General features: G+C 42.0%; 1 protein-coding gene across 7 annotated transcripts in view; it reads left to right on the top strand.

Annotated features, from left to right (window-relative positions):
* The window catches only part of SIL1 (SIL1 nucleotide exchange factor), a 320877-nt gene that overhangs the window by 117597 nt on the left and 179005 nt on the right, over positions 1-24275 (top strand). For all 7 annotated transcript variants that reach the window (XM_059888185.1, XM_005209442.5, XM_005209441.5 and 4 more), the window contains 1 exon segment: positions 17350-17464. In XM_059888185.1, coding sequence (XP_059744168.1) covers positions 17360-17464 — 105 coding nt within the window. In that variant the 5' untranslated portion in view covers positions 17350-17359.

Here is a 24275-nt window from a genome sequence, read left to right as displayed (position 1 = left end):
TGGAAGTAAGCTATAAGGTTGGGAGGAACACTTTACATTTGAAACTAATGCCGTATTCCCCCTTAATCCCAGTACAGGATCTGAGCTTTGGGGTATGCTTTGGTATGAGGGCTGCAACTCGTGTGAAAGCAGGTGCTGAAACTGTGGACATTATTGACTGGGTAATGAGGTCGAGTCGGGAGATGAGAGTCTTTGGCTAAGGTTCAGCTTGTAGAGCTGCAGGTAAGCTGAGGTGCCTATAGACAGAGGTCTTAATGGAGTGGTCAGTGAGCCTTCAGAGGGTCTCCTTGCCTGAAAAATCTGCTCTGCACACCTTCTGGAGTGTCACTGTTATGGATTATGGTGTTTATCTGCTCACCTGGTCATGTCTCCACCCACTCATTCTTTATTTATTTATCAGCCATACTTTTATTGAGAGTCTGCTGTGTCCTAGACCCTGCACTAGCTAAGATGGAACAGTGGATAAGGAAGGAGTCTTCCCCCTCAGGGAGTTCATATTTACAATGCAGTTTGCCATTTTAACCGTGTTTTCAAGATTCATCTATGTTGCAGCATGTATCAGAACTTCAGTCATTTTTATGACTGAATAATATTTCATTCTATGTGTATACCACATTAAAAATCTATTTTAAAAAATGTATTCATCTATTGATACTTAGGTTATTTCCATGTTTTGGCTGTTGTGAACATTCACATGCTAGTGTCTGTTTGCGTTACTCTCTTCAGTTACTTGGATATATACCTAGGGGGCATGATGATTTTATGTTTAGCTTTTGAAGAATTGTCAGACTTTTCCATAGTGACTACATCATTTACATTTTCCACATCTTTGCCAATACTTATTGTTTTCACTAAAAAAAATAATTGTCCTAATAGGTATCAAGTGATATCTCACTGTAACTTTGATTTGCATTTCCACAATGACCTCTGATACTGAGCATCATTTCCTGTGCTTATTGGCCATTCGTATGTTGTCTTTGGAGAAATTTCTATTCAAGTTCTTTGCCCTTTTTTAAATTGGGTTGCATGTCTTGTTGAGTTGTAGGAGTTGTTTATGTATTCTAGATGTTAAACCCTTATTAGATACGTGATTTGCCAATATTTTCTCTCATTCTGTGGGTTATCTTTGCATTCTCTTGCTAATGAGAGGCACAAAAGTTTTTAAAATTTTTTAAAAATTATTTTTTTAATTGAGGTATAGTTGATAATGTGTTAATTTCTACTGTACAGCAAAGTGATACACTTGTACATATACTATTTTATATTCTTTCCTGTTATGGTATATTTTGGAATATTGAATATCATTTCCTGTACTCTACAGTAGAACTTTGTTTATAAAAGTTTAAAAATTTTGATGAAGTTCAATTTATTTATTTTTATCACCTGTGGTTTATGTCCTATTTAAGCAACTGTTGCTTGATCCAAGGTCAAGCACTTTGGCCCATACATTTTCTTCCAAGAATGTTATAATTTTAGCTGTTACATTTAAGACTTTGATCCATTTTTAGTCAATGGCACCCTTGTTAAAAATCAATTGAGGTAATGATGTAAGAGTGTATTGTTATCCTTATATCAATATAAGATTATATGTTTATATGATTTTCATGCAGTTTTGATTATTGTAACTTTGTGGTAGGTTTTAAAATCAGAATGTTTGAATCCTCCAGCTTTATTGTTCTTCCAGATTATTTTGAGTAGAATACCTTGATTTATTTTTATTTTTGGTTGGGCTGCATGGTATGTGAAATCTTAGTCCCCATCTAGGAATTAAACTCATGTCCCCCTGCATTTGAAGCATGATGTCTTAACCACTGGACTGACAGGGAAGTCCCTGGGTAGGGTATCTTGAAATTCCATGTGAATTATAGAATTATTTTTTTCGTTTCTGCAAAAAATGCTTGTGGGATTTTCATAGACTATGTTAAATCTGTATCTTGACAGAATATGTTGAATCTGTATAATCCTTTGAATAGTATTGTCATCTTAATAAAATTAAGTCTTTCAGCTCATGAACCCAGAACATCTTTATATTTATTTAGGTTTTCTTTAATTTCTTTTAGGTCTTTTTATTTCTGTTGTAGTTTTCAGTGTATAAGTCTTTTGCCTTGGTTAAATCTTTCTCCTTTGATTAAATTTATTCCTAAGTATTTTATTCTTTTTGATGTTATTTTAAATGGAATTTTCTTAATTTCCTTTTTGGATTGTTAGTGGCTAGTGTATAGAAATACAACTGATTTAAGTTTTGATTTTGTACCTGTGGAATTTATTAGCTCTAATAGTTTTTGTTTGTAGCTTCTTCAAGATTTTCTTTGTATAAGATAAAGTCACCTGTAAACAGATAGTCTTGCTTCTTTCTTTCTAATATGGATACCTTTTGTTTCTTTTTCTTGCCTAATTGCTTTGGCTAGAACTTCCAGTGTTATGTTGAACCTCAGTGACAAAAGCAGACATCCTTGTGTTATTCCTATCTTAGAGGAAAAACTTTAAGTCTTTCATCACTGAGTATGATGTTAGCTGTTGATTCTTCATATATGACCTTAGTTATGTTAAGGAAGTTCTCTCCTATCCCTGATTTATTGTTTTTATCATGAAAGGATGTTGGATTTTGTCAGATGCCTTCTTTTTATCAATTGAGATGATTATGTGATTTTTTTCCCTTCACTCTACCACTGTAATTTACTAAATGGATTAATTTTCATGTGATAAACCACCCTTTATTCCTAGGATAAATCCCACTGGATCATGTTGTATAATCATTTTGAAATGCAGGTGAATTTGCCTTGCTAGTATTTTGTTGAAGATTTTTCATGTATGTTCATAAGGATATTGGTTCTTATAGTGTCCTTGTTTTGCTTTGGTGTCAGTGTAATTCTGGTCTTACAGAACGGATTAAGAAGTGTTCCCTTTTCTTCTATTTTTGGAAATTTTAGAAGAATTGTCATCTGCCACCCTTCTGAATAGGCATGTTGCTGGGTAATAGGCCATGGGCTTTGTGACATGGGGGTACCAATTTGGAGCTCTGGCATCCTTTTTTTTTTTGGTGGGGGCCTCTGCACCTTCATCTTGGCCCCCTGTCTGGGGAGCCAATTATACTGGTGAGGAAGACTGGAAGTTGTCTTGTTTTTTTTTTTTTTTTTTTAAAAAAAGGTGAACTTGAGAGTTGGATTTTTAAGATTGCAGTTATTTCTTTGTGCTCTTTCTTTCCTTAATTGGTGGATGGTCTTGCTGAACAAGAACAAGACCTCTGTGATCCCAGTCAACAGAGCAAATTAGTAGATAAAGGAACAGTTTCTGTGTTGAAAATAGCATATTTTCTAAGTATGTCTAGCATTTTAGGAAGAAAGATTTCATTGAAAATAGCTTCCCATAATTCTGACTTCATATCTGACCACCGAGATGGCTACAGGTACTTTTTTCAGAGTTCTGGTACTTCATACACATGTGCCATTATGTTCTGCTTCACTCAACAGTTGTTCAGTTGCTCAGTCATGTCTGACTGTTTGCGACCCCATGGACAGCAGCACGCCAGGCTTCCCTGTCCTTCACCATCTCCCAGAGGTGAGATGGTGAAGGACACATTCTCTCAAACTCATATTCATTGAGTTGGTGGTGCCATCCAACCATCTTATCCTCTGTTGTCCCCTTCTCCTTCTGCCTTCAGTCTTTCCCAGCATCAGGGTCTTTTCTGATGAGTCTATTCTTCACATCATGTGGCCAAACTATTGAGGCTTCAGCATCAGTCCTTCCAATGAATATTCAGGGTTGATTTCCTTTAGGATTGACTGGTTTGATCTCCTTGCTAGTCCAAGGGACTCTCATGAGTTTTCTCCAGCTCCACAGTTCAAAAGCAACACTCAGCAGTATTTTATGCATTTTGTTTTCATGTTTCACTATAGTGCATATTTTCACTGACATTATTTTCCATTGTGTATGCCACATAACTCCTTTTTAGATTATTGATGCTGTTCAACTAACAGATATTTTTTGAGTGTCTGGCACAGTGCTAGTCAATCAGGATCCAGCAGTGGTTTAGGTGGACAATGGTCCCTACCCTTGTGCAGCTCCCAGTCAGATGGGTGGTAATTGTAATAGGCTCATGAAATGAAATTTCACTGACCATGTAACACAGCCTTGGAGAGGATGAGGAGGTTGTGTAGTCTCTAGCCCTGGCTCCTATTCCTGCCTTCTAAAAAGCAAGTGAGACCTTGTCAGGGCAGTGGCAGTTCTGCTTGTGACAAGGGATCTCGGTGAAGCCCAGGATGGGGAGCCCTGGGACCATGGCAGAGTCAGCTCTGAAATGGGACTGCCGCAGCAGGGAGAACTGCTGTTTCCTAGGCAATACTCTGCTTAATATTTTTAGTGCGTGGTCACGGCAGAACTAAATGTGGTTTCTGATCCCAAATTGGTAATAAATGTAGACATATATAGAGTCAGAAACAATGCGTTTTAAATCCTCTGCTCCTTAATTGTCTTGCCAAGTGCTGAGTTTAGGTTTCTTTGCTTCTTGGCTACCTACCCAGCCTCCCACCATCTCTCAGAGAAGGCACCCAGATTTTCTCTGGGTGTTTGGTGGGATTGTGAAAGCTGTGAGTTATGGCTCCCTGAGCTGTGTTGCGAAGCATCTGATTTTTGTGTTTCTCCCCACATATGTAAATGTATACATTTTAAAACTCATCCTCCTTTCAAGTTTTTAAGAATCTGGGATTATGAATAGTCTTGGACTCTCAGGCATGTTAAAATATGATGTTTCAGTTGCTGACTTACCTGGAAGCTATAGTCAGGGCCAACATGGTAGTAGCAAGTTCAGTGCTTGGTGACCCGTCCTTAGTGCTGCCGCTAAGTATTTCTGTAAGTAAATACTGTTTTCTTGGGGTTCCTCAATTAGTTTAAGGATCACCCTAATTGTTGCCTTTCTCATCATTTCAGAGTTGTAATTTGTGTCTCCAGTTGCCCGTAACAGTATCTATTTTTTCATGGCATATTCCTTAAGAGGGCTTTCTTCTTAATTGTACTCTCTGAGACTCAGATGTGGAAAACCATACAAGTCATTGATTGTGAGCAAGACAGAAAGCACCTGAGGACAGTGATGGTGTCTTTTGTATATTCTGTTATACAGTAAGGTTCCCAGTGTGCTCAGGGGACCTGAAGTAAAAGGGACTTGTTTCTAGAGTGTGAATACTGAATGCTTATAATCTAAAGTGTCAGAGTGGCTGACACAGAATAAAGGTTACTGTTCTTACTGATTCGCAGATAGTCCATTTGTAACTATGGACTAGAAGTCATACCCTCCTTCCTGTCATAGTCCCACAGTGAGGCCCTAACCTTTGCTGGAATTTGGAGACAGCAGACAAAGGAAAGATGAACTCTGATACCTCCCTAGCCCCAGCCTGTGGTGTGTAGATGAGAGTATGAAGTCTTTGGTATTCTTGAGGAGCAGGCTATAAAGAAAGCCCATCAGGCTTACTGTTAGCAGATACTAGTTTAAAAGGAGAGGGAAGGAGGTGGCCCTTACTCCCTGGCTAGCAGCTGACCCTGGCTAGCGTGGTCTAAGCCGTCTGTCTACTGAATTTGCCCATGTTGCTCCTGCCGTCCCTCTTTTCCCTTAGAGGTAGGAGAGCAGCAGCAGGAAGACAGGCCTAGTCACCAGGAAGCTGGGCTCTGAAGTGGCTGTTCTTAGTCAACTCTTCAGTGGGCACTGATGCAGAGCCAGCCAATATTGCTTGAAGCTTTCAATGGAAATGCCTCTGTAGCTGCTAGAGTGTAGTCCAGGTGTGTAGGAAGATTTGCAGCTCAGGGAAGTTGGTTCTAAGGAGAGACTTGTTGTCAGAATACATTTCTGTATGGGGGTGCAGTCTCACAGTTTTTGTTTATCCTGCCCTTTTCTCTAACAGTAGTGGTTAGTGAGAGCTACAGGCTTCTCAGGCTCTTCGTTTGTGTCAGGCATTGTGCTGTATGCTTCCTATCATCACATCATCTCATTTAATGCTAATAGCCATCATACAGAATAGTTACTCTTAAGTTCCTTTTTAGAAGCAGGAATTGAAACTTGGAGAGAGAGGTTAAGCAGCTAGTCCAAAGTCCCACAACTAATTGGGGAGACCTGAGTGGAAATCCAGAGCCCACATTCTTTTCATTACATCAGAGTGAAGATGGAGTTGAGTAGAGCTTCTGGTAACCTTGGCTGCTGTCATCAGAAACAGGTTGATCATTCCTAGGATCTCACAGCGGGTCAGGGAGCAAGTATAAGGAGTAGATCTCCTTGCCCACAGCCTGCTAGATAGAAACTTGCAGGTTAGGGCCTAGTAGAAAGTACACTCACCCTGGCCGGGGTATCTCTACTTTGCCTTGTTGCTTGCTGGTGTGCTTAGGCAAGCCCCACTCAGCTTTTTGGTCTCTCTTTTCTTCATCTGCTGTATAGAAGTAATTCTGTCCTATGTATGCCATGTGTGGAAGTAGGATCAAAGACTAGTGGTAAGTGAGTTTGAATATCATGTGGGCCAACTTTTACGCAGTAGAGGTCTCTCCTTACCTCTGCTGAGTTCTTTCCAGACAGTTGAGTGTGTATGAGGGGAGTGCTTAGTGCTGGACTGCTGTAAGGGAGAGCAAGGGTGTTTTTGCTTCTTGGACAGCTGGGGAGCCCAAGTTATGGGAGGTCATGAGGTCAAGTCATACAGGGTGACAGTGAACTGGTTGCACTCTGAGTCAAAGACTTTCTTCTTCTTGAGTGTCTGTGCCTCTCCTGTGGGCTGTACTATGCCAAGGGCATTCATTAATTAAAATGTGTGTGTGTGTGTGTGTGTGTATGATGTGCAGAAATACAGACTTGGTAGAAGTGGTCTCTCCACAGTAGGCTCATTAAAAAAAAAATTTCTTTCCTGACACAAAATGTGTGCTTTTGTATTCACACTGTTGCAAAACAAATGAAAGGCTGATTTCATCTACCACTGGAAAAGCAGCATGGTCTGAAAAGAGCATGGGTTCTGGGGCCAAACTGGCTTTGAATCATGACTCTACTACTCTCTGGCTGTGTACACTTGGGCAAATTGCTTAACCTCTCTGAATTTTAGTCCCATCATGGGCAAAATCATATTAGAGCCCCATCATAGGGTTGTGGTGAAGAATAAATGAGCTTAGAACTTTGCTTGGAACATAGAAAGTACTTTATAAATACTGGCTATAATTAGAATTTATTTTCCTCTGGGCTGCCCAAATACTGCATTTGAATACTGGAGGATTGGGTGTCACTGGGGTATTTCTCTTTATCCTTCAATCCAAGTGCTGTAATTAGGATTATTACAGCTCTACAAAGTGTAAGGACTAAGGCTTCTGAGTGATCTGAGAGCTCAGAGAAGGTGGAGTTGTGTCTGATGGGAGTTTGTTCTTGAAGAATTTGTCTCCCTTCCTCCTTTCTCCACTGATGTGACTGTGCTCATCACTATCCTGAGGATGTGTGTGTTTTGGGGAAGCTCTACACCATCATGGGAACCTGTTGTATAGCATCAGAGAATCTCTCTATAGGACCACTGGGGCTAGTATTTTCTCTGTTATCATTGTGACTCTAGGAAAAATGTTGAAAAAACTGGATTTAGAGAAGTGGCCCCAAATCTCCAAACATCACTGGACCTACTCACTGTTTCCGAATGTACTACCCTTGTACGTCTAGTTCTTATTTAGAAGGGCCCTCTGGCTGTCTCATTGCCAAATCCAGTGGCTTTTCTCATCCTTATTCTGACTGACCTCTTGACTTTGTTGCCCACAACTTGATTTTCTCAGGATTCTCTCCTCTTTTGATCTGTATAATTCTGCACTATTCTTAATGTTTTTCATCTTGTCGCCTGGATTGTTCTTCTTTCTTTTCCTAACCTCCAGTCATGACTGGAAAACTCTTCTTGGCCCATTATTCCTTTCTCTGTAAGTTTTCTCCCTAATAGAAGGACTCTTCTTACTGCTTTGATCGTCACTTCTGGATGATGCCACCAAAATTCTTTTCTTGCTCTAGTCCTATCTACCTCTTTGTCTTCAACAGGCATGAAGTTGCCAGAGCCTTCCTGGATGCAACGACAAGCCCATGCCTAAAGGCATTGAACTCTGGTTATTCTGTGTGTAGATATCGATTGTTAGCAGGTCAAATGAAGACTGAGTCTTAAGCTTTCTTTTTTTTTTTTATATGAAACTTTTAGTATTTTATTCATTTTCATAGTTTTACAGTATTAGTAAAAATAATGGCCATTATAAATAAGTATAAAATGGAAGTTGATGAAAAAATAATCCCAAGTCTTCCTTGACTCCCACCCTCCCACCAAAAAACTAGCTAGTATATGGCAAATATCCTTTTCACACATTATCTTTAGGCATATATTCACTTTGTAGTGGTGGATGGTTTAGTCGCTAAGTCGTGTCTGACTCTTGTGATCCCACAGACTGTAACCTGCCAGGCTCCTCTGTCCATGGTGTTTTCCAGGCAAGATTACTGGAGTGGGTTGCCATTTCCTTCTCCTTAAGCTTTCTTCTAGTATTAGATTCTTTGAAGGCTGGGGCTGAATAGGATAGGTCTGGAGAGGGCCGGGCTGGGCTCCATTTTATTCAGTCACTCTACTTGTCACTTGATTTCTTTTGATGGAGCCACTATCTTTTGTCTATGGGATTGGGGTGTTTTGCTAATATGCTTAGCTACCTTAGAAAATCTTTTTCAGTTGAAATACTGTTGATTTACAATGTTGCTTTAATTTCACATATACAGCAAAGTGATTCAGTTATACGTATCTATCTATCCATTTTCAGATTCCTTTTCATTACAGATTGTTTCAAGATATTGAGGCCTTCCCTAGTGGCTCAGATGGTAAAGAATCTGCCTGCAGGAGTGTAGGATACCCAGGTTTGATCCCTGTATTGGGAAGATCCCCTGGAGAAGGGCCTGGCAACCCACTCCAGTATTCTTGCCTGGAGAATCCCCATGAACAGAGGAGCCTGGCGGGCTATAGTCCATAGGATTGCACAGAGTCAGACATGACTGAAGTGACTTAGCACACACAAGATACTGAGTATGTTTCCCTGTACTGTATGGTAGGTACTTGTTGGTTATCTATTTTATATGTAGTACCCACTCCAGTGTTCTTGCCTGGAGAATCCCAGGGACGGAGAAGCCTGATAGGCTGCAGTCCATGGGGTCGCACAGAGTCGGACACGACTGAAGCGACTTGGCAGCAGGCAGCAGCAGCAGCAACTTAGCTACCTTCTTGAAGATCTGTTCTCTTCAGATAGGGTAGGATTGGGCTTGGTCATGTCCCCCTCGTTTTGGAGTACAGAGTATTGAGAAGGGGTTAGGAATGCCCCTTCCTATTTCATCCCATCCCATGTTGTCTTCTTTCCAGAGCTGTAGTCCCAGCTGGGCCTGTGGAGCTGGGCCTGGGCCTTCTTGGCTCCATGTGCTCTCTGGCAGTGCCAACACCTATTTCTGTGTTGCTGCTGGAAAGGCTTCACTAGATCTCTCCATTGCAGGCTTTACAAGTGGATTTTGGCCTTGTAACTCTTCTCTGGTCAGGCAGAGGCTTAGGTCCATTGTGAACTTTTTACCCTCCAGTAGCTTCATCTAGTCGCTTTCCTTTTAGGGTGCCTTGGATTTTATTGAGAGCAGTCCCCATTTGCTTGGCCTTAGGCATGACTTCAGTATTTGGGGCACACACTGTTGCCATTACACAAATGGTCAGTGGCTTAAGGATGTTCCAAGTCCAGCTTGCTACCAGTTACGGTTTAGACTGGGGTTAGAAGCCACATTTCTTTTGCAGTTCAAAAGCTCTTTTCATTTAATTGCTGTCTACCTCCTGACTTTCTGCTTTATTTATGTCTTAGGGGAAAAGCCTGTTTGCCTGACCTCTTCAAACTTACTTCTCTTGTCCTTCAAATTATCCTTGGAAAATCCATTTCTTTTCCTAAGCCTTTGCACGTTGTTCTCCCTTGTCAGGGCTCTCCTTTCAGTGTTCTCTCTGCATTGTTTTTTCAGCTTCATATTTGTTTTCCTAAATTAGGTGGTGAGCTTCTGTTTGTGGAGAGGTGATTGTGTGTGTTTGTGCATGTATGAGTTTGTGTAGCACACAAATAGTAATGAATGTGTTTGTGGGAAGAGTTCCTCCTCTTTCAGTTTGTAAAGCAGAAGACTGTTTTATAGCTGTTCCTGCAAATGCAAGTTCTACATGATGGTGGCCTGGCTCTCTGGGCAGTAATATGCTGGGAAAAGCACTCAGTGGGCTAGGTCTGCCTCAGCGCTCAGCAGAAAATTGGCTTGAGTCTCACCATTTTTAGCTGTAGGGCTCCTCCTTTGAACATCTGTTTCCTTTACCTCCTGAGAGTAGATACCCAACAAAAGGCCTTGGTCCTAAATTTTGAGATGTAGGGTCAGTTAGAGGGTATGTCGATCCAGCAGGAGGCAGGAGCTCTGGAGAGTGTTTCTAGGGTGCCTGACCTGGCTCTGGCTGCCTGTGGGTCCAGGGGCAAGTTCTCATCCCCAGTCTAATGATGGTGTGATAACTAGGTGCCAGGTGCTGTACCATGTACTTTCCATGCATTGTTTAGTTTATTCCTCCCTAATATCGTTTGAAGTAGGAGCTTTTACTATGCCCATTTTATAGGCAAAGAAACTGAGGCCTAGTGAAGTGTGTCAAGGATCACATAGTTAGAAATTGGCAGAGCCAAGACTTGGCTTTACATGTGTCTGACTCTAAATTCATGTACTTATACTTTCAACCTAATGTTTTAAATCCCTTTGCTTTAATTTTCTTCTAGTAAGATGGAAGTATAAATTCTTGCCCTTTCACTTTTTCCAGACGATTTGGGGAAACAAATACGTGGACAATACGCTATAGATTAAAAACCTGGGCATTTTATAATATGGAGTTCCTAGCGTTACCAGGCAGGCTGCTGAGGTAGTGCTCCCTGCCAAGAACACTTGTGATGTTTACCATTTCTCCCTGTGCTTTGGCCCTGCAACTGGAGAGCAGCCAGCGTCCATGGGGCCTACCAGCCACGTCAGAAGTTTTCAGAGGTCCAACAGTTTCACGCCTTCTTCTCTTGGCTTCCTGCCATCCATCATGGCATTCTTTTGTTTTCCTTCCTTGAGAGAAGGTAAAAGTTATGGGAAGATGTCATGTTTATGTAGGGCCCAGTCCTGTATGAATTGAGAAGAGAACGTGAAGCACCAGGGAGTCGTGGGCTATTGAGTCCAAGGGCCTCCTCCCACCTATGCCCTCAGCAGCTACTCCGGGCAGCAGTAAGTTGGCAATACAGATTGCTGAGAGCATCCAACCTCTATTTAAGTAGAAGTACAGACTACACATGGTCAGTTTTGATAGAAAAATGGGCATCTTAAGTACCCTATTATCTCTTTTGTCCCAAAGCCCAAGGATACTTAAGGAAAGAGTTACTGGTGGAACACTGAAATACTTCCCTCTTTCTTGGACTGAATTGATGGTATTGTAACTCAGAAGAAGGCCTTAAATATAAAGATGTAGTGCTGTCTTCTTTTGAGAGCCAGGGATGATGGGAAGGTTTGTTATGCAGGGTGTACAGGAGCAGGTGATGAGGTGAACCCAGGGTTAGTGGGTGGCAAGTGATTTGGGAAGGGTACTAACCTCAGGCCCGTTATGCCACACTGTGCCTCAATGGGATTCTGTGCCTTTGGCTTTAGTTATATCATGGCCTGAGGTTTTCTTTTGCTGCTGCCACTGCCTAGGTTCCTGCTTGTGATGGTGGAACCAAACTGTGGGCTACTTCTCCTTTCCTTTCTCCCAGCCTCCGTGTAAAGCCCAGGGAAAACTTGCCTACTTGCTCTCTAGTTGCCACTTCTTAAATACGGACAAAGGCCAGGTGGACACAGTTGGAGGCCAGGCCTTAAAGAGGACAGAAGATACCATTACCCATGTCTGCATGCTGTGGAGTTTGCAGTTGTTTCTGGGTGGCCTTGCAAAGCCTGGGAAACTGTCTTACCCCTTTCTCCCAGCCTCACTGCTCCTAGGCCTTCCCAGGCATACCACCCCCCACCCCCAGCACCACCGTGTTCTCTCTCCCTCTGATTCATGGAAAAATATATGGAGGCAATGAATAGGTCAGTTGTGCAGTCCACATGGAATTATTGTGGGAGAGATGAGGGATCCATTTGGAAATCGATCTCTTATCCTTGGTATTGGCAGAAAATGCATCTGAGATGTTAGTGTGTGTGGAGGTGGTAGTGAGCCCTGTGGGAGCTGCCATTTCTCTTGTACCCCCCCGCCCCCCAGTCCCACTCCAGGAGGTGGGGAAGCTGGTGTTTGTACATCAGCTACCGCAATCTCTTCTTTCTCAGTCCCTTCTGGGCCTCTTCCTGCTCATTTGTCTTTTTTGCCCTTGGTTTCATTCTCATTTATCTCTTCCTCCTCATTTTTTCCCCGGCGTCAGTTCCAAGTGTGTAACCCTGGCTGTAAGAAGGGAGCTTGTAATTCTCTGTGTGTATATGCATATACACATGAATAGTCTTATGTAGGGGAAGGGAAGTCTTTTGGGATAAACCTTTTCTGTCTTAATGTATGTTGTCCTGCTAGTGCTGTGAGCCCACTGCTTCCATTTTTTATTCCTCTTTTCTCCACAGCCAAGGATGTAGAAATAAAAAAGGTATGGGACATTATAGGAAGCTTCAGGACCATGTCCCCTTGAGACCCATCTTCCCTGGACCTTTCTAGACTTCTCATTCTTGATTGCCTCTGCCCATTGTTCATCCTCACTGAGCCTTGCACCCCACTCCCCTGCACACCTAGGCATGGCCAGGCACCTGTCCAGAACCAGTGCTGTGCTGTGAACTCACTCCGTGTCTTTCAGTGTGATTGGTGCTCTAGGGAGCCAGGTTGCTGGGGAAAGCTCATGTGGCATTCAGCCATTCCATTTTGTCTACAAAAAAAGAGGGGAGAAACTGGCAGAAAGCAAACGCTTTTGCTGCTGGGTGAGTTTAGCAGCTATTTTTAGCTCCTAAGCCTTTGCTTTCCCATTTGGCTGTGCTTTTTTAGCACAGTGTCAGTCCAGCAGAGCTGTTTTCCTTCATGGCTACAGATGTCCTTAGGGAAAGTTTCTGTCTGCCCCTAAGAAGATGTGGGATGGGCACAGGGTAATAACTTCTGATAGTGGGTTTAGGCAGAGCCTTGGGCCCCACTGTAGACTTGTCACAGGGCCAGTTTATTGAGGTGGAACATGGAGTGTGGCAGGAATAGGAAAGAGAAAAGGTAAAATACCATACTCTGTCGAGGTGTTTCCCCTATAATTAATTCAGTTAGGACTTTATTGAGTAAACTGCCTAATGAGGTGTATTGGGGCTGAATGATCAACATGCAAACCTTTTATAAGGGTCTTGGACTGATATTGACAGGTTCTGAAGTTTTCTAATTTTTTTTTTCCCCCAAATTTATTTATTTGGCTGCCCCAGGTTCTAGTTGCAGCATGAGAGATCGTTTACTTGCAGCATACAGGCTCTTTAGTTGTGGCTTGTGAACTGTTAGCTGTGGCATGTGGGGATCGAGCTGCCTGACAAGGGATTGAACCTGGGCTCCCTGCATTGGGAGTGTGGAGTCTTAGCCACTGAATCACCAGGGAAGCCCTCTAAGGTTTTTTTTTTTTTTAAGTTTATTATTATTATTTTTTCTCTCTGCCTTTCTTTCTGGGGTAATTTGCCTGTTTGGGTTAAGTTCTTTTGACTTCCTCTCTAGTTTACTGACCAAAATTTTTTCACTACTCCAATTTGCCTATTCTTGATATTTCACTTAAGTAGAACCATACAATATCTATTCTTTTGTGTCTAGTTCATTTAATTTAGCCTAATATTTTTAAGGTTTATTCATGTTGAAGCATGTATCAGAATTTCATTTTTTATGACTGAATAATGTTCCATTGTATGTACCACATTTGAAAAAAAAATCTGTTGAATACCTAGGTTATTTCTACTTATTTCGCTGTTGTCAGTAGTGATATTATCAACATTCATATGGAGGTACCTGTTTGAGTCAATGTTTTTGGAACTTTTAGGTGGAGTATGTACTTGGGATGGAATTGCTGGATCACATATATAGTAGATCTATATTTATCTTTTTGAGGAATTGCCAAACTGTGCCACAGCAGCTGTACCATTTCACATTCCCACCGGCATTGTACTAGGGTTTTAGTTTCTCCACATCCTCATTAACATTTGTTGCTGTCTCTCTCTCTTTTTTAAATAAACTGTAGCCATAATGGTGGATATTAAATGGTACAGTGTTTCATTGTGGCTTTGATTTGCATTTCCTTAGTGATTAATGATGAGAACCCTTTCATGTCCCTATTGGCTTGTGTATATCTTCTTTGGAGAAATGTCTATTCAAGTTTTTTGCCCATTTAAATTTTTGTTGTTGAGTTATAGGTGTTATTTATATATTCTGGATACTACATCATTATAAGATAGAAGACTTACAAATATTTTTCTAATTTTTTGAGTTGTCTTTTCACTGTCCTTATAATGTCATTTGAGGCACAAAATTAAAACTTTTAATTTTGAAAGAGTTCTGTTTGTTTTTCCGTTTATCATCTGTGCTTTGGTTATTATATTTAAGAAACTATTGCCAAATCTGAGGTTATGAAGATTTTCCCTACGTTTTCCTAAGAATTTTCTCTCTTAATACATTTTGAGTTAATTTTTGTATATAAGGGAAGAGTCCACTTCATTCTTTTGCATGTGGATATCCAATTGTTCCGGGACAGTTTGTTGGAGAGACTGTCCCTTCCCCATTGAATTGTCTAGATAATGTTGTTGAAAATCAACTTATTGCATATGTAATTATTTCTGGACTCTCAGTTCTGTTCTATTGGTCTGTATATCTGTCCTTACACCTATACAACAGTGTTTTTTTGTTTTTTCCCACAGTGTTTTAATTACTGTAGCTTTGTAGTAAGTTTTGAAATCAGGAAATGTGAGTCCTCCAACTTTGTTCTTGTTTTTCAGTATTGGGATTTTTTTTTTTTTTGGTGGAGGTTGGGGGGAGCATACATTATGCTAATAGGATCTTAAAATCCCCAACCAAGGATTGAACAGTGAAAGTGCCAAGTCCTAACCACTGGACTGTGAGCAAACTCCTCACCATCAGGATTTTGATAGGGATTGCATTGAATCTGAATATTGCTCTGGGTAGTACTGTCATCTTAGTGATATTAAGCCGCCGATCTGTGAACATGGGATATCCTTTTATCCTTGTATCATTTAAAGTTTAACAGCCATGAGGGCCTGCACTTTGGTTTGTTTGATTGTCTGAAAAGTGAAGTAAAAGGCTTTATGACTTGGGAATATTGAATTTTGCTGTTTTAGGGGATGCTAATGGTATCTGCCTTCAGGTATAACAGTAGATATGGTTAAGAAGTGAATGGTTAACCATTAGGGACTATAACCATTTAGGGACTATGTAACCTGTAACTATTTAGGGACTTCCCTGGTGGTCCAGTGCCTAAGACTCCGCACTTCCAATGGAGGGGTTAGGGTTCGATCCCTGGTCAGGGAACTGGATCCCACATGCCGTATTGAAGATCTAATATCCTGCATGCTGCAACTAAGACCAGGCAGTCAGATAAACACAACATTTTTTAAAAAAGTGAATGGTTATAAAGGTTCATGTGAACTTGGGCCCGTGTCTGTTCACACACAGATCATTTGGTTAGTTTCCTTCTTTCCTCACCATAGCCAATACCACCCTGTGCAACCTAATAACAACCTGGATAATGAAGAAGGAAGGGACAGGGCTATTATATTAGGTAGGAACAAACGTAATTGAGTTTTTGCATTGTTGAAATCTGCCATTTGATATTGGAATACTTTCTTAATATGGTTATTTTATACATCATTTTAATGCACATTTCTTTATACTTTTTACTAATGACTTATTCATGCTGTTTATATTTAATTTGGACTATGGAAATGATATTAGACAAAAAGTAAATTCGAGTGTTTTTCTTATTCGAGTTCAAAATGAATCGTAAAGCAGCAGAGACAACTCAACGTTAACGCGTTTGACCCAGGAACTGCTAATGAACGTACAGTGCAGTGGTGGTTCAAGAAGTTTTGCAAAGGAGACTAGAACCTTGAAGATGAAGAGCTTAGTGGATGACCATTGAAAGTTGACAGTGACCAACTGAGAGCAATCATCAGTGCTGATCCTCTTAAAACTGACATGAGAAGTTGCTGAAGAACTCAGCGTTGACCATTCTACGGTCATTTCACATTTGAAGCAAATTGGAGAGGTGAAAAAGCTTGATAAGTGGGTGCCTCATGAACTGACTGAAAATAAAAGAAATCATCGTTTTGAAGTGTCGTCTTCTGTTATTCTGTGCAACAATGCACCATTTCTCAATCGGATTGTGACTTGTGACAAAAAGTGGATTTTATACAACAGTCAGCTCAGTAGTTGAACTGAGAAGAAGCTCCAAAGCACTTCCCAAAGCCAAACTTGCACCACAAAAAGGACCTGGTTACTGTTTGGTGGTCTGCTGCCATCTGATCCACTACAGCTTTCTGAATCCTGGTGAAACCGTTACATCTGAGAAGTATGCTCAGCAATTCTATGAGATGCACCGAAAACTGCAATGCTTACAGATGGCATTAGTCAACAGAAAGGGTCCAGTTCTTCTCCGTGACAGTGCCTGATTGCACGTCACACAACCAATGCTTCAAAAGTTGAATGAATTGGAGTATGAAGTTTTGCCTCATCCTCCATATTCACCTGACCTCTTGCCATCGAACTCCTGTTTTAAGCATATCGACAACTTTTTGCAGGGAAAACGCTTCCACAACCAGCAGAAGGCAGAAAATACAAGTTTGTTGAATCTCAAAGCATGGATTTTTACACTGCAGGGATAAACCAGCTTATTTCTCATTGGCAAAAATATGTTGATTGTAATGGTACCTATTTTGATTAATAAAGATATGTTTGAGCCTACTTATAATGATTTAAAATTCATGATCTGAAACTGCAGTTACTTTTGCATCAACCTGAATAGCTCATGCAAAGGTCCTGGATGACTGCAGTTTCAGCCAAGGCCTCTCTCCTCATATGGGGGAATGGAGGCTACTTTAGGTTGACAGTTTCAGCCAAGGCCTCTCTCCTCATATGGGGGAATGGAGGGTTACTTTAGGTTGTTCTACATCTGGGGTAGGAGACCTGTGATACCTGTATTCCGGAAATGTCTGACATCATCTGAAATGTTTGACATCTGTGAAAAAAGTGAGATCATGGGAATCACTGTGTTGGGGCAGGCGGGGAGGGGTGTCAGGCACCAGCTTCATATTGACCTTCTATCTTCTGTGTTTACATTCCTCAGGCCTCTAACTATGCCTCACCAGGGCCTGCTCCTTTTTAGGATGGCTCCTCTGTGCGTACTGCTCAGCATGCTGATGGTCTCCTGCTTCAACTTCTGCCTGTGTCATAAGAACTCGGTAAGTATTTTCACACAAGTAGAGGGATCTTTGGGATCCAAGAAAGTCTCCATGCCACCAGGGCTGCTGTGGGAGTTTCTTTCTTTCTTTTATTTATTTATTTTTTTATTTTACAATATTGTATTGGTTTTGCCATACATTGACATGAATCTGCCATGAGAGTTTCTTATAGGAATGTGACCAGTGCTGGGTCACGGAATGTGTGCACTTCTTCCCCTATCCCTTAGTCCTCTGGCCTCTGTTTAAAGCTTACGGCACATTTTCTCTTTGGGGAAAAGATGGTGGTGATGATAATGATGTAATAACAATGATGATGATAATAATAAGCTTATCATGTACCAAGCATAGTCAGTCAGTCAGTCATGTCCAACTCTTTGCAACCCCATGGACTGCAGCACGCCAGGCTTCCCTGTCCATCACCAACTCCTGGAGCTTGCTCAAACTCATGTCCATTAGTTGGTGATGCCATCCAACCATCTCATCCTCTGTGTTCCCTTCTCCTCCTGCTTCAATCTTCCCCAGCCTCAGGGTCCTTTCCAATGAGTCAGTTCTTCGCATCAGGTGGCCAAAGTATTGGAGCTTCAGCATCAGTGCTTCCAGTGAATATTCAGGACTTGTTTCCTTTATGATTGACTGGTTTGATCTCCTTGCAGTCCATGGGACTCTCAAGAGTCTTCTCCAACATGACAATTCAAAAGCATCATTTCTTCAGCACTCAGGCTTCTTTATGGTCCAGCTTGCACATCTGTACATGTCTACTGAAAAAAATCTTTGACTATACAAACCTTTGTTGGTAAAGTAATGTCTCTCCTTTTTAATATGCTGTCTAGGTTTGTCATAGCTTTTCTTCCAAGGAGCAAGTGTCTTTTAATTTAATGGCTGCAGTGACCATCTGCAGTGATTTTGGAGCCCAAGAAAAAAAGCTCTGTTACTGTTTCCATTGTTTCTCCATCTATTTGCCATGAAGTGTTGGGGCTGGATATCATTATTTTTGTTTTTTGAATGTTGGAATTTTAAGCCAGCTTTTTCACTCTCTCACTTTCATCAAGAGTTCTGCCATAAGGGTGGTGTCATCTGTGTATCTGAGGTTATTGATATTTTTCCCGGCAGTCTTGATTCCAGCTTCTGCTTCATGCCCGGCATTTCTCATGATGTACTCTGCATATAAGTTAAATAAGCAGGGTGACAATATACAGACTTGACGTACTCCTTTCCTGATTTGGAACCAGTTTGTTCCATGTCCGGTTCTGTTGCTTCTTGACCTGCATACAGATTTCTCAGGAGGCAGGTAAGGTGGTCTGGTATTCCCATCTCTTTCAGAATTTTCCACAAGCTTGTTGTGATCCACACAGTCAGAGGCTTTAGTGTAGTCAGTGAAGCAGAAGTAGATGTTTTTCTGGGATTCTCTTGCTTTTTCTATGATCCAACCAAGCATTGTATTGTGTGCTTTTATATGTATTCTTACTTAATCCCATCAAATGTTAAATAGACAACTGAAGTTATTATCCTCATTTTGAGAAGGAGGAGAACTAACAGATGCTAAGTAGCTTGGCCAACATTATAAAGCTAGTTTGTAGCAGAGGTGAGAGGGTCAGGATTTTCCCCAAGGACTGGGTTACTTGTGTGGTGAGCACCAAGACTACTACTTCTCTACTCTCCTCTTCCATTTCTGTGTCCTCTTTCCCTCTGTCTTTTGTTGCATGTTCTTTATAGTCTCCATTTCATTAACCCAGACCTCATTACTGAGGGTTTCTGTCATTGACAAAGGCAGGGGCAGAATGCCTGAGAAGGCCCTGAGCTTGGTCTGGCTGCAGGGTGTCCTGGCCCCATTTCCCTGGCCTGCCCCAGCAACAGCCTGCCCTTGACCAGCTCCCGGTGCCCTCTCTTTCCTCTTCCTTGAGATGCCCTGACTGTCAACTCTCTGACAGTTTTACCCTCCCCTGGCCACCTTCCCCAACCCCAGGGGTCCTACTTAAATGTTGGTTAAAGTGCTGGAGGCTTTGGAACTGGAGGGCCTTGAAGTGCAAATGACAATTGTGATGAATTTAATAGCAATTCAGCTCAGCTAAGGTTCACCTCTGGCTCATGGCAAACTTCCACCTTCCCTCTGAAGTCATTTGTTTTCTCTCTGCCTTTCTCCCTACTTTGTGGAGCAGGAGAGAATGTACAGTTAGGAGTCACGAATCCTTTTGAGCTTTTAATGTTCTTTGACTGAGATCTTGTTGCTGTCATTTTTCTGGTCTCCTCTTCAAGGACAGTAAGACTGGAATCCCATTGGCCCCAGAGGGTGCGACTGGCCACAGAATGAGGTTGGGGCTGGCTCTGACATAGCTGGCCCAGAAAAGCACCCAAGTTTTCTGAGGGATTAGGGCTGTGTCCCCTTTAGCCTGCAGCTCTTGAGGATCTGGGTACTCCCCGTCGTGAGCTTTAGCAGATGCACAATTAACAAAAGCGTGCTGATGAATTTACTTAAGGACTGTGTGCTAGTAAGTCCCTTTTGGATAATAGTTCAACCAAATAGATGAGCTTTCGGAGCCATAATTATTCTGGCCCATTTATATTAGCTCTATTGAGCCTAGTCTCAGAAAAATGTTAATACTGACTTTCATCAGCAGAAGCTGCTTTTATCCTTATGTCTGTTCCTAAGCTGTATCCATTTGTCATAATCTTTCATCATGTGCTAAGTACAAGTAGGAATTGAAGCATCTTTTCTCTCATACCATAAAAATTGCTGCCCTGATGACATTTAAAAATCCAAATTATGCAGCCAGCCACCTTCACAACAGTGAAAATGGGGGGTGGGGGAGATGGGAGTGGTCATGATCCTTTGTTCAGAGCCTGGAGTCCAGACAAATGCTCCTGGTGACCTGGAATTGTTCTCCCCAAGGGCATTTGTTACAGGTTTATGGCCACCCAGCAAAGGTTGGCTGTGTGTATCAGGATATGATCTGGAGCCATCCTCCCCTCCTGTCGCCTGCTGTGGCGCCTCTCTGGGGTGTCACTTCTAAGGAGCAGTGTGAATGCTAAAGGGATGTATTGTGTGGTATACTCACCTTCAAGAGGTGGTAGATGAGTGGGATAGTGGAACCCAGTGTAAAGGAGCACAGAGCCTTAGTAAGCTCTCTTTTGCCTCCCACTTTGGCAGTGTAACCATTTCTGAGCTTTGTTTCTTCATGTGTAAAACAGGGTTGTAAAACAGGTACCTCCCTCTTAAATTTTAGTGTAGATTAAATGTGATTATATATATAAAGCACCTAGAATTGAGACTGGGACTGTATGGCTAATGGATGGTCAATAAATGTCAGCTGTTATTTTTTAGTATGGGGTGGCTGCTTCCATTGTTTAATTTATGGCTCTGTCAGTCAGGCTTCTATCCCAAAATGTTGCCCCCTCAGTCTGTCTCTGTCACAACAGCAATCCACCTACCCTGAGAGTTCATTTATTCTCTTGGATCTTGAAGGCTTTGGTCTTTAAGAATCTCTTATTCAGTTGCAAGTGTAAGGAAGTGTATCATGGTAAGCTGTTGTCAGTTAACACCTTAGCTGGGATTTCTTGCCATTTCAGAGGAAATTGGTATTTACAGTATTGATGGCAGAGAGAAGAGAGAATTCAGCATTGAAAGGAGCCCTGAAAAGCCAACTGAGAGGGCACCAGAGCATGAGATTTACTTCAGAGCTGACCACGGGCTGGCTGGCCTCCCACACCTCTCGGTCTCCTGTTTCGGACCCTGCTGGAGCAGAGGGAGGGTCATCCCTTTCTCTGCGACTGTGTTTCTCACCTTGTCCATTAAAGGGCAGGGGCTGTGCTGGTAAATGTGCTGGGGTGATCTCATTCCCCCACTGCTTGCTTCCCTTAGCATCCAAGGCACAACCGATAGAACACTTGACTAAGAACAGAAACAGAGAAGTGAGTCAGGATTCAGACAGTCCTGGACTTAAATCTCTGCTCTTCTCTCAGCATTGTGGTTTTGCACAGGTCCTGTGTGTGTAAAGTGGAATTAAAAGTGTGTGTTTCATAGGTGAAACTTGGATGAGTTGTGTGGCATGGAAGGCACTTAGACCAGTGCCGGGCCTGTGGGTAGGGGCTTCATAAATGATAGCTGCTGTTTTCCTTACAACCCCATCTCCATGATGCTGCTTTTCCTGAAAACTTTTTCTGGAATTCCACCTTTGAAGTGACTGTCTAACTTGCAGTATGTTCGTGTGACCAAGCCTCCCTCAGTGCTTGCTGAAGTCACTGAGAGCCAGATTTGGTGAACAGAGTGAGTTGATCAGACAGACGAGCACCAAATTTATGTCACTTCTACTAAAAACAGGTGAACTGTAAAATAATGGCAGATTGTGAGAGAGAGAGAGTGTGTGTGTGTAGCTTAAAATATGGTTCAAAGATGATACCAAGAGGAAACTTAAAAAAATATTTTGAGCAGTGATAGGATTGTTGGAAAAAGGGGCTTTCCCGAGGCTTCAAGTATGTGTCTCAGTGGTTCATATCTTGTTGTAATCCTTCTTCTTGAACCTACTTTGTTAGTCTCATTAAAGATCTAGGGAAAAGGGCTTTCTTAGCCTCTACTCATTGAAATGAACACTAGCCTTGCCTGGATTTTGAAGGGTCATATTTTCATCATCACCATTACACTTGCCTCTTTCTTTCTGCTTCTCTTGATGTTGAGGATTTGGTTAGTTGATTACTGTTATACCTGCTAGGAGTTAACCTGGCTAATAGATACACTAAAGCAAGAGTTGTAATGTAAAGCTTAGAGATGTTTAGTTTGACTCTCCTTGTGTTCTAAAAGTAAGAAATATCAGATAAAAATATGGATTTCTGTTTCTTATTCTGCCATGAATGCCTTCATGGCAGTGGCAACTGAGTAACAGCTATGTTTCTTGATCAGGGCAGGAGGACTCCAGTTTTCACAGTTCCACTACTCCTAGTTGTTTTTACACTGAGCACACAGCACATTTACATCCGTTCCTGCCTGGCTTCTGGAGGCATTTAATCCACATACTTCAGAGGTAAATATTATTAATGGTCTTCTAGCCCTGCGGTCTAGTGTACGGCACTTTTGGCAGAGACTGACCAGCATGACTGGGCCCTGGAGTATATAGGCTCCAGGTACTTAGTGGACAAGGTGGTCTTTGTTCTGGAGTATGGGGCTAGTTCCTGGCTGTCAGCAAACTCTTTGGGCTTGTCTCCAAAAGATACACCTGCCTGTAGGAGGAAGCGCTTCTTTCATTCCTTTGTTGTGTGATTACAAACTAAGCCTTGGGCTGGGCAAGGGGTATATGCAGTGGTGAAAAAGACTGACACTGTGCCTGCCCTCAGGAAACTCAGCTGTTGGAAGTGTGACGTCCATGCCCTCAGAATGTAGGGAGCCTCCTGCCAGTCTGTCTGCTCATCAGTCTCACACACACCTACTCTTCTGTTGCTAGTTTTTCTTTTGAGCTCAGACTTGTACAGACTTCAAGTTGAAAGGGTAGGAGGAGTTTGAGGGACAAGGCTGCACAGGTGACCACAACCCAAGCCTGACGTGCCTGAGTGAAGCTATTTTGTACAGTCCATGCTGGATGTCACAGCACAGACTCATCTGACTTGCCCCTACGGATGACTCCCTTTACGAGTAATAGGTGTAATGGCTACTGTGTAGCCAGGGCTAGTGGTTTACAGGGTAATACTTCTAACATATGAATGAGATGTTATTTCCTCTTTACAAATATAGAAACTGAAGTTTAAAAGTTAAGTAACTTTTCCTGGAGTCAAAAGCAACTTGGAATTGAACTTTGGGTTACCTGAAGCAGAGCTTCAGTTTTAAACCAGGATTCTATCAGTGCGTCTCATTACTTGTAACATGATTTAAGGACATCTTGTCCAAGCTGACTCATTTGAAAAGACCCTGACGCTGGAAAAGATTGAGGGCAGGAGGAGAAGGGGACAACAGAGGATGAGATCGGTTGGATGGCATCACCGACTCAATGGACATGGGTTTGGGTAAACTCCAAGAGTTGGTGATGGACAGGGAGGCCTGGCGTGCTGCGGTTCATGGGGTTGCTGACTGAACTGAACTGATTTTGTCCAAGATAATTTTCCTTACTGGTCCTTCAGAAGATCTGAAATTCTTCCATCTGAATCTCATGTTTTTATTTCTTGTTAAAATGTAAAAATCCTTGGAGGGGCTTTACATTGTCATCTTCAACACCTTAATCCCTTAATCTTTCCTCTGTCAGCTAGTTAAAGATCAGGACCTAAGGGACCCAGGGAGGTTCCTATCTGGACCTGGGGCACTGCTTGAAAAAAATGGCATTGTTACCTCCCATGTAGGATTAAAGTTGTTTGGGAGACCAAAATGAGATCTACATAAAGTACCTAGCACAAGTTTGGGTTCATAGGAGGAATCCATGAAAAATACTCTTAGGGGGAGAATTGGGAGGTGGGAGTGCTGAAATAATCTTCCAGTGTGCTAATGTGGGTGGTTCTTTGCCCTCCCAGATGTAATTTCTCAGAGCTCTGGAACCCTCTGGTTCCAGTTTCCTGAGGCCTTATTGCTTTTTTATACACAAACAGGTTTAAAAATGGGACAGGAAGGATGGGAGGCTGGGAAGGAATAAAATGAATAATACTTTGTATTTATATTACATCTTTCTCTCCTGAGCTCAAAGTGCTCAACAGACACCATCTCATTAATCCTCCATACTCTCCCTGGGGTGGAAGGAAACAGGTTTTAGGAAGAGGTTTCCAACCTGGGCATCTTCCTCCTTTAGCTCAGCTGGACTTGTGCCTTCCCACTTGCACCCCTTCCTCCATGGACTGGAATGTC

The sequence above is a fragment of the Bos taurus genome, chromosome 7, assembly GCF_002263795.3.
Source record: "Bos taurus isolate L1 Dominette 01449 registration number 42190680 breed Hereford chromosome 7, ARS-UCD2.0, whole genome shotgun sequence".
Taxonomy (NCBI): domain Eukaryota; kingdom Metazoa; phylum Chordata; class Mammalia; order Artiodactyla; family Bovidae; genus Bos; species Bos taurus.
Note: the sequence above shows the minus strand (reverse complement) of the source record. Positions and strands in the feature narration are given on the sequence as shown.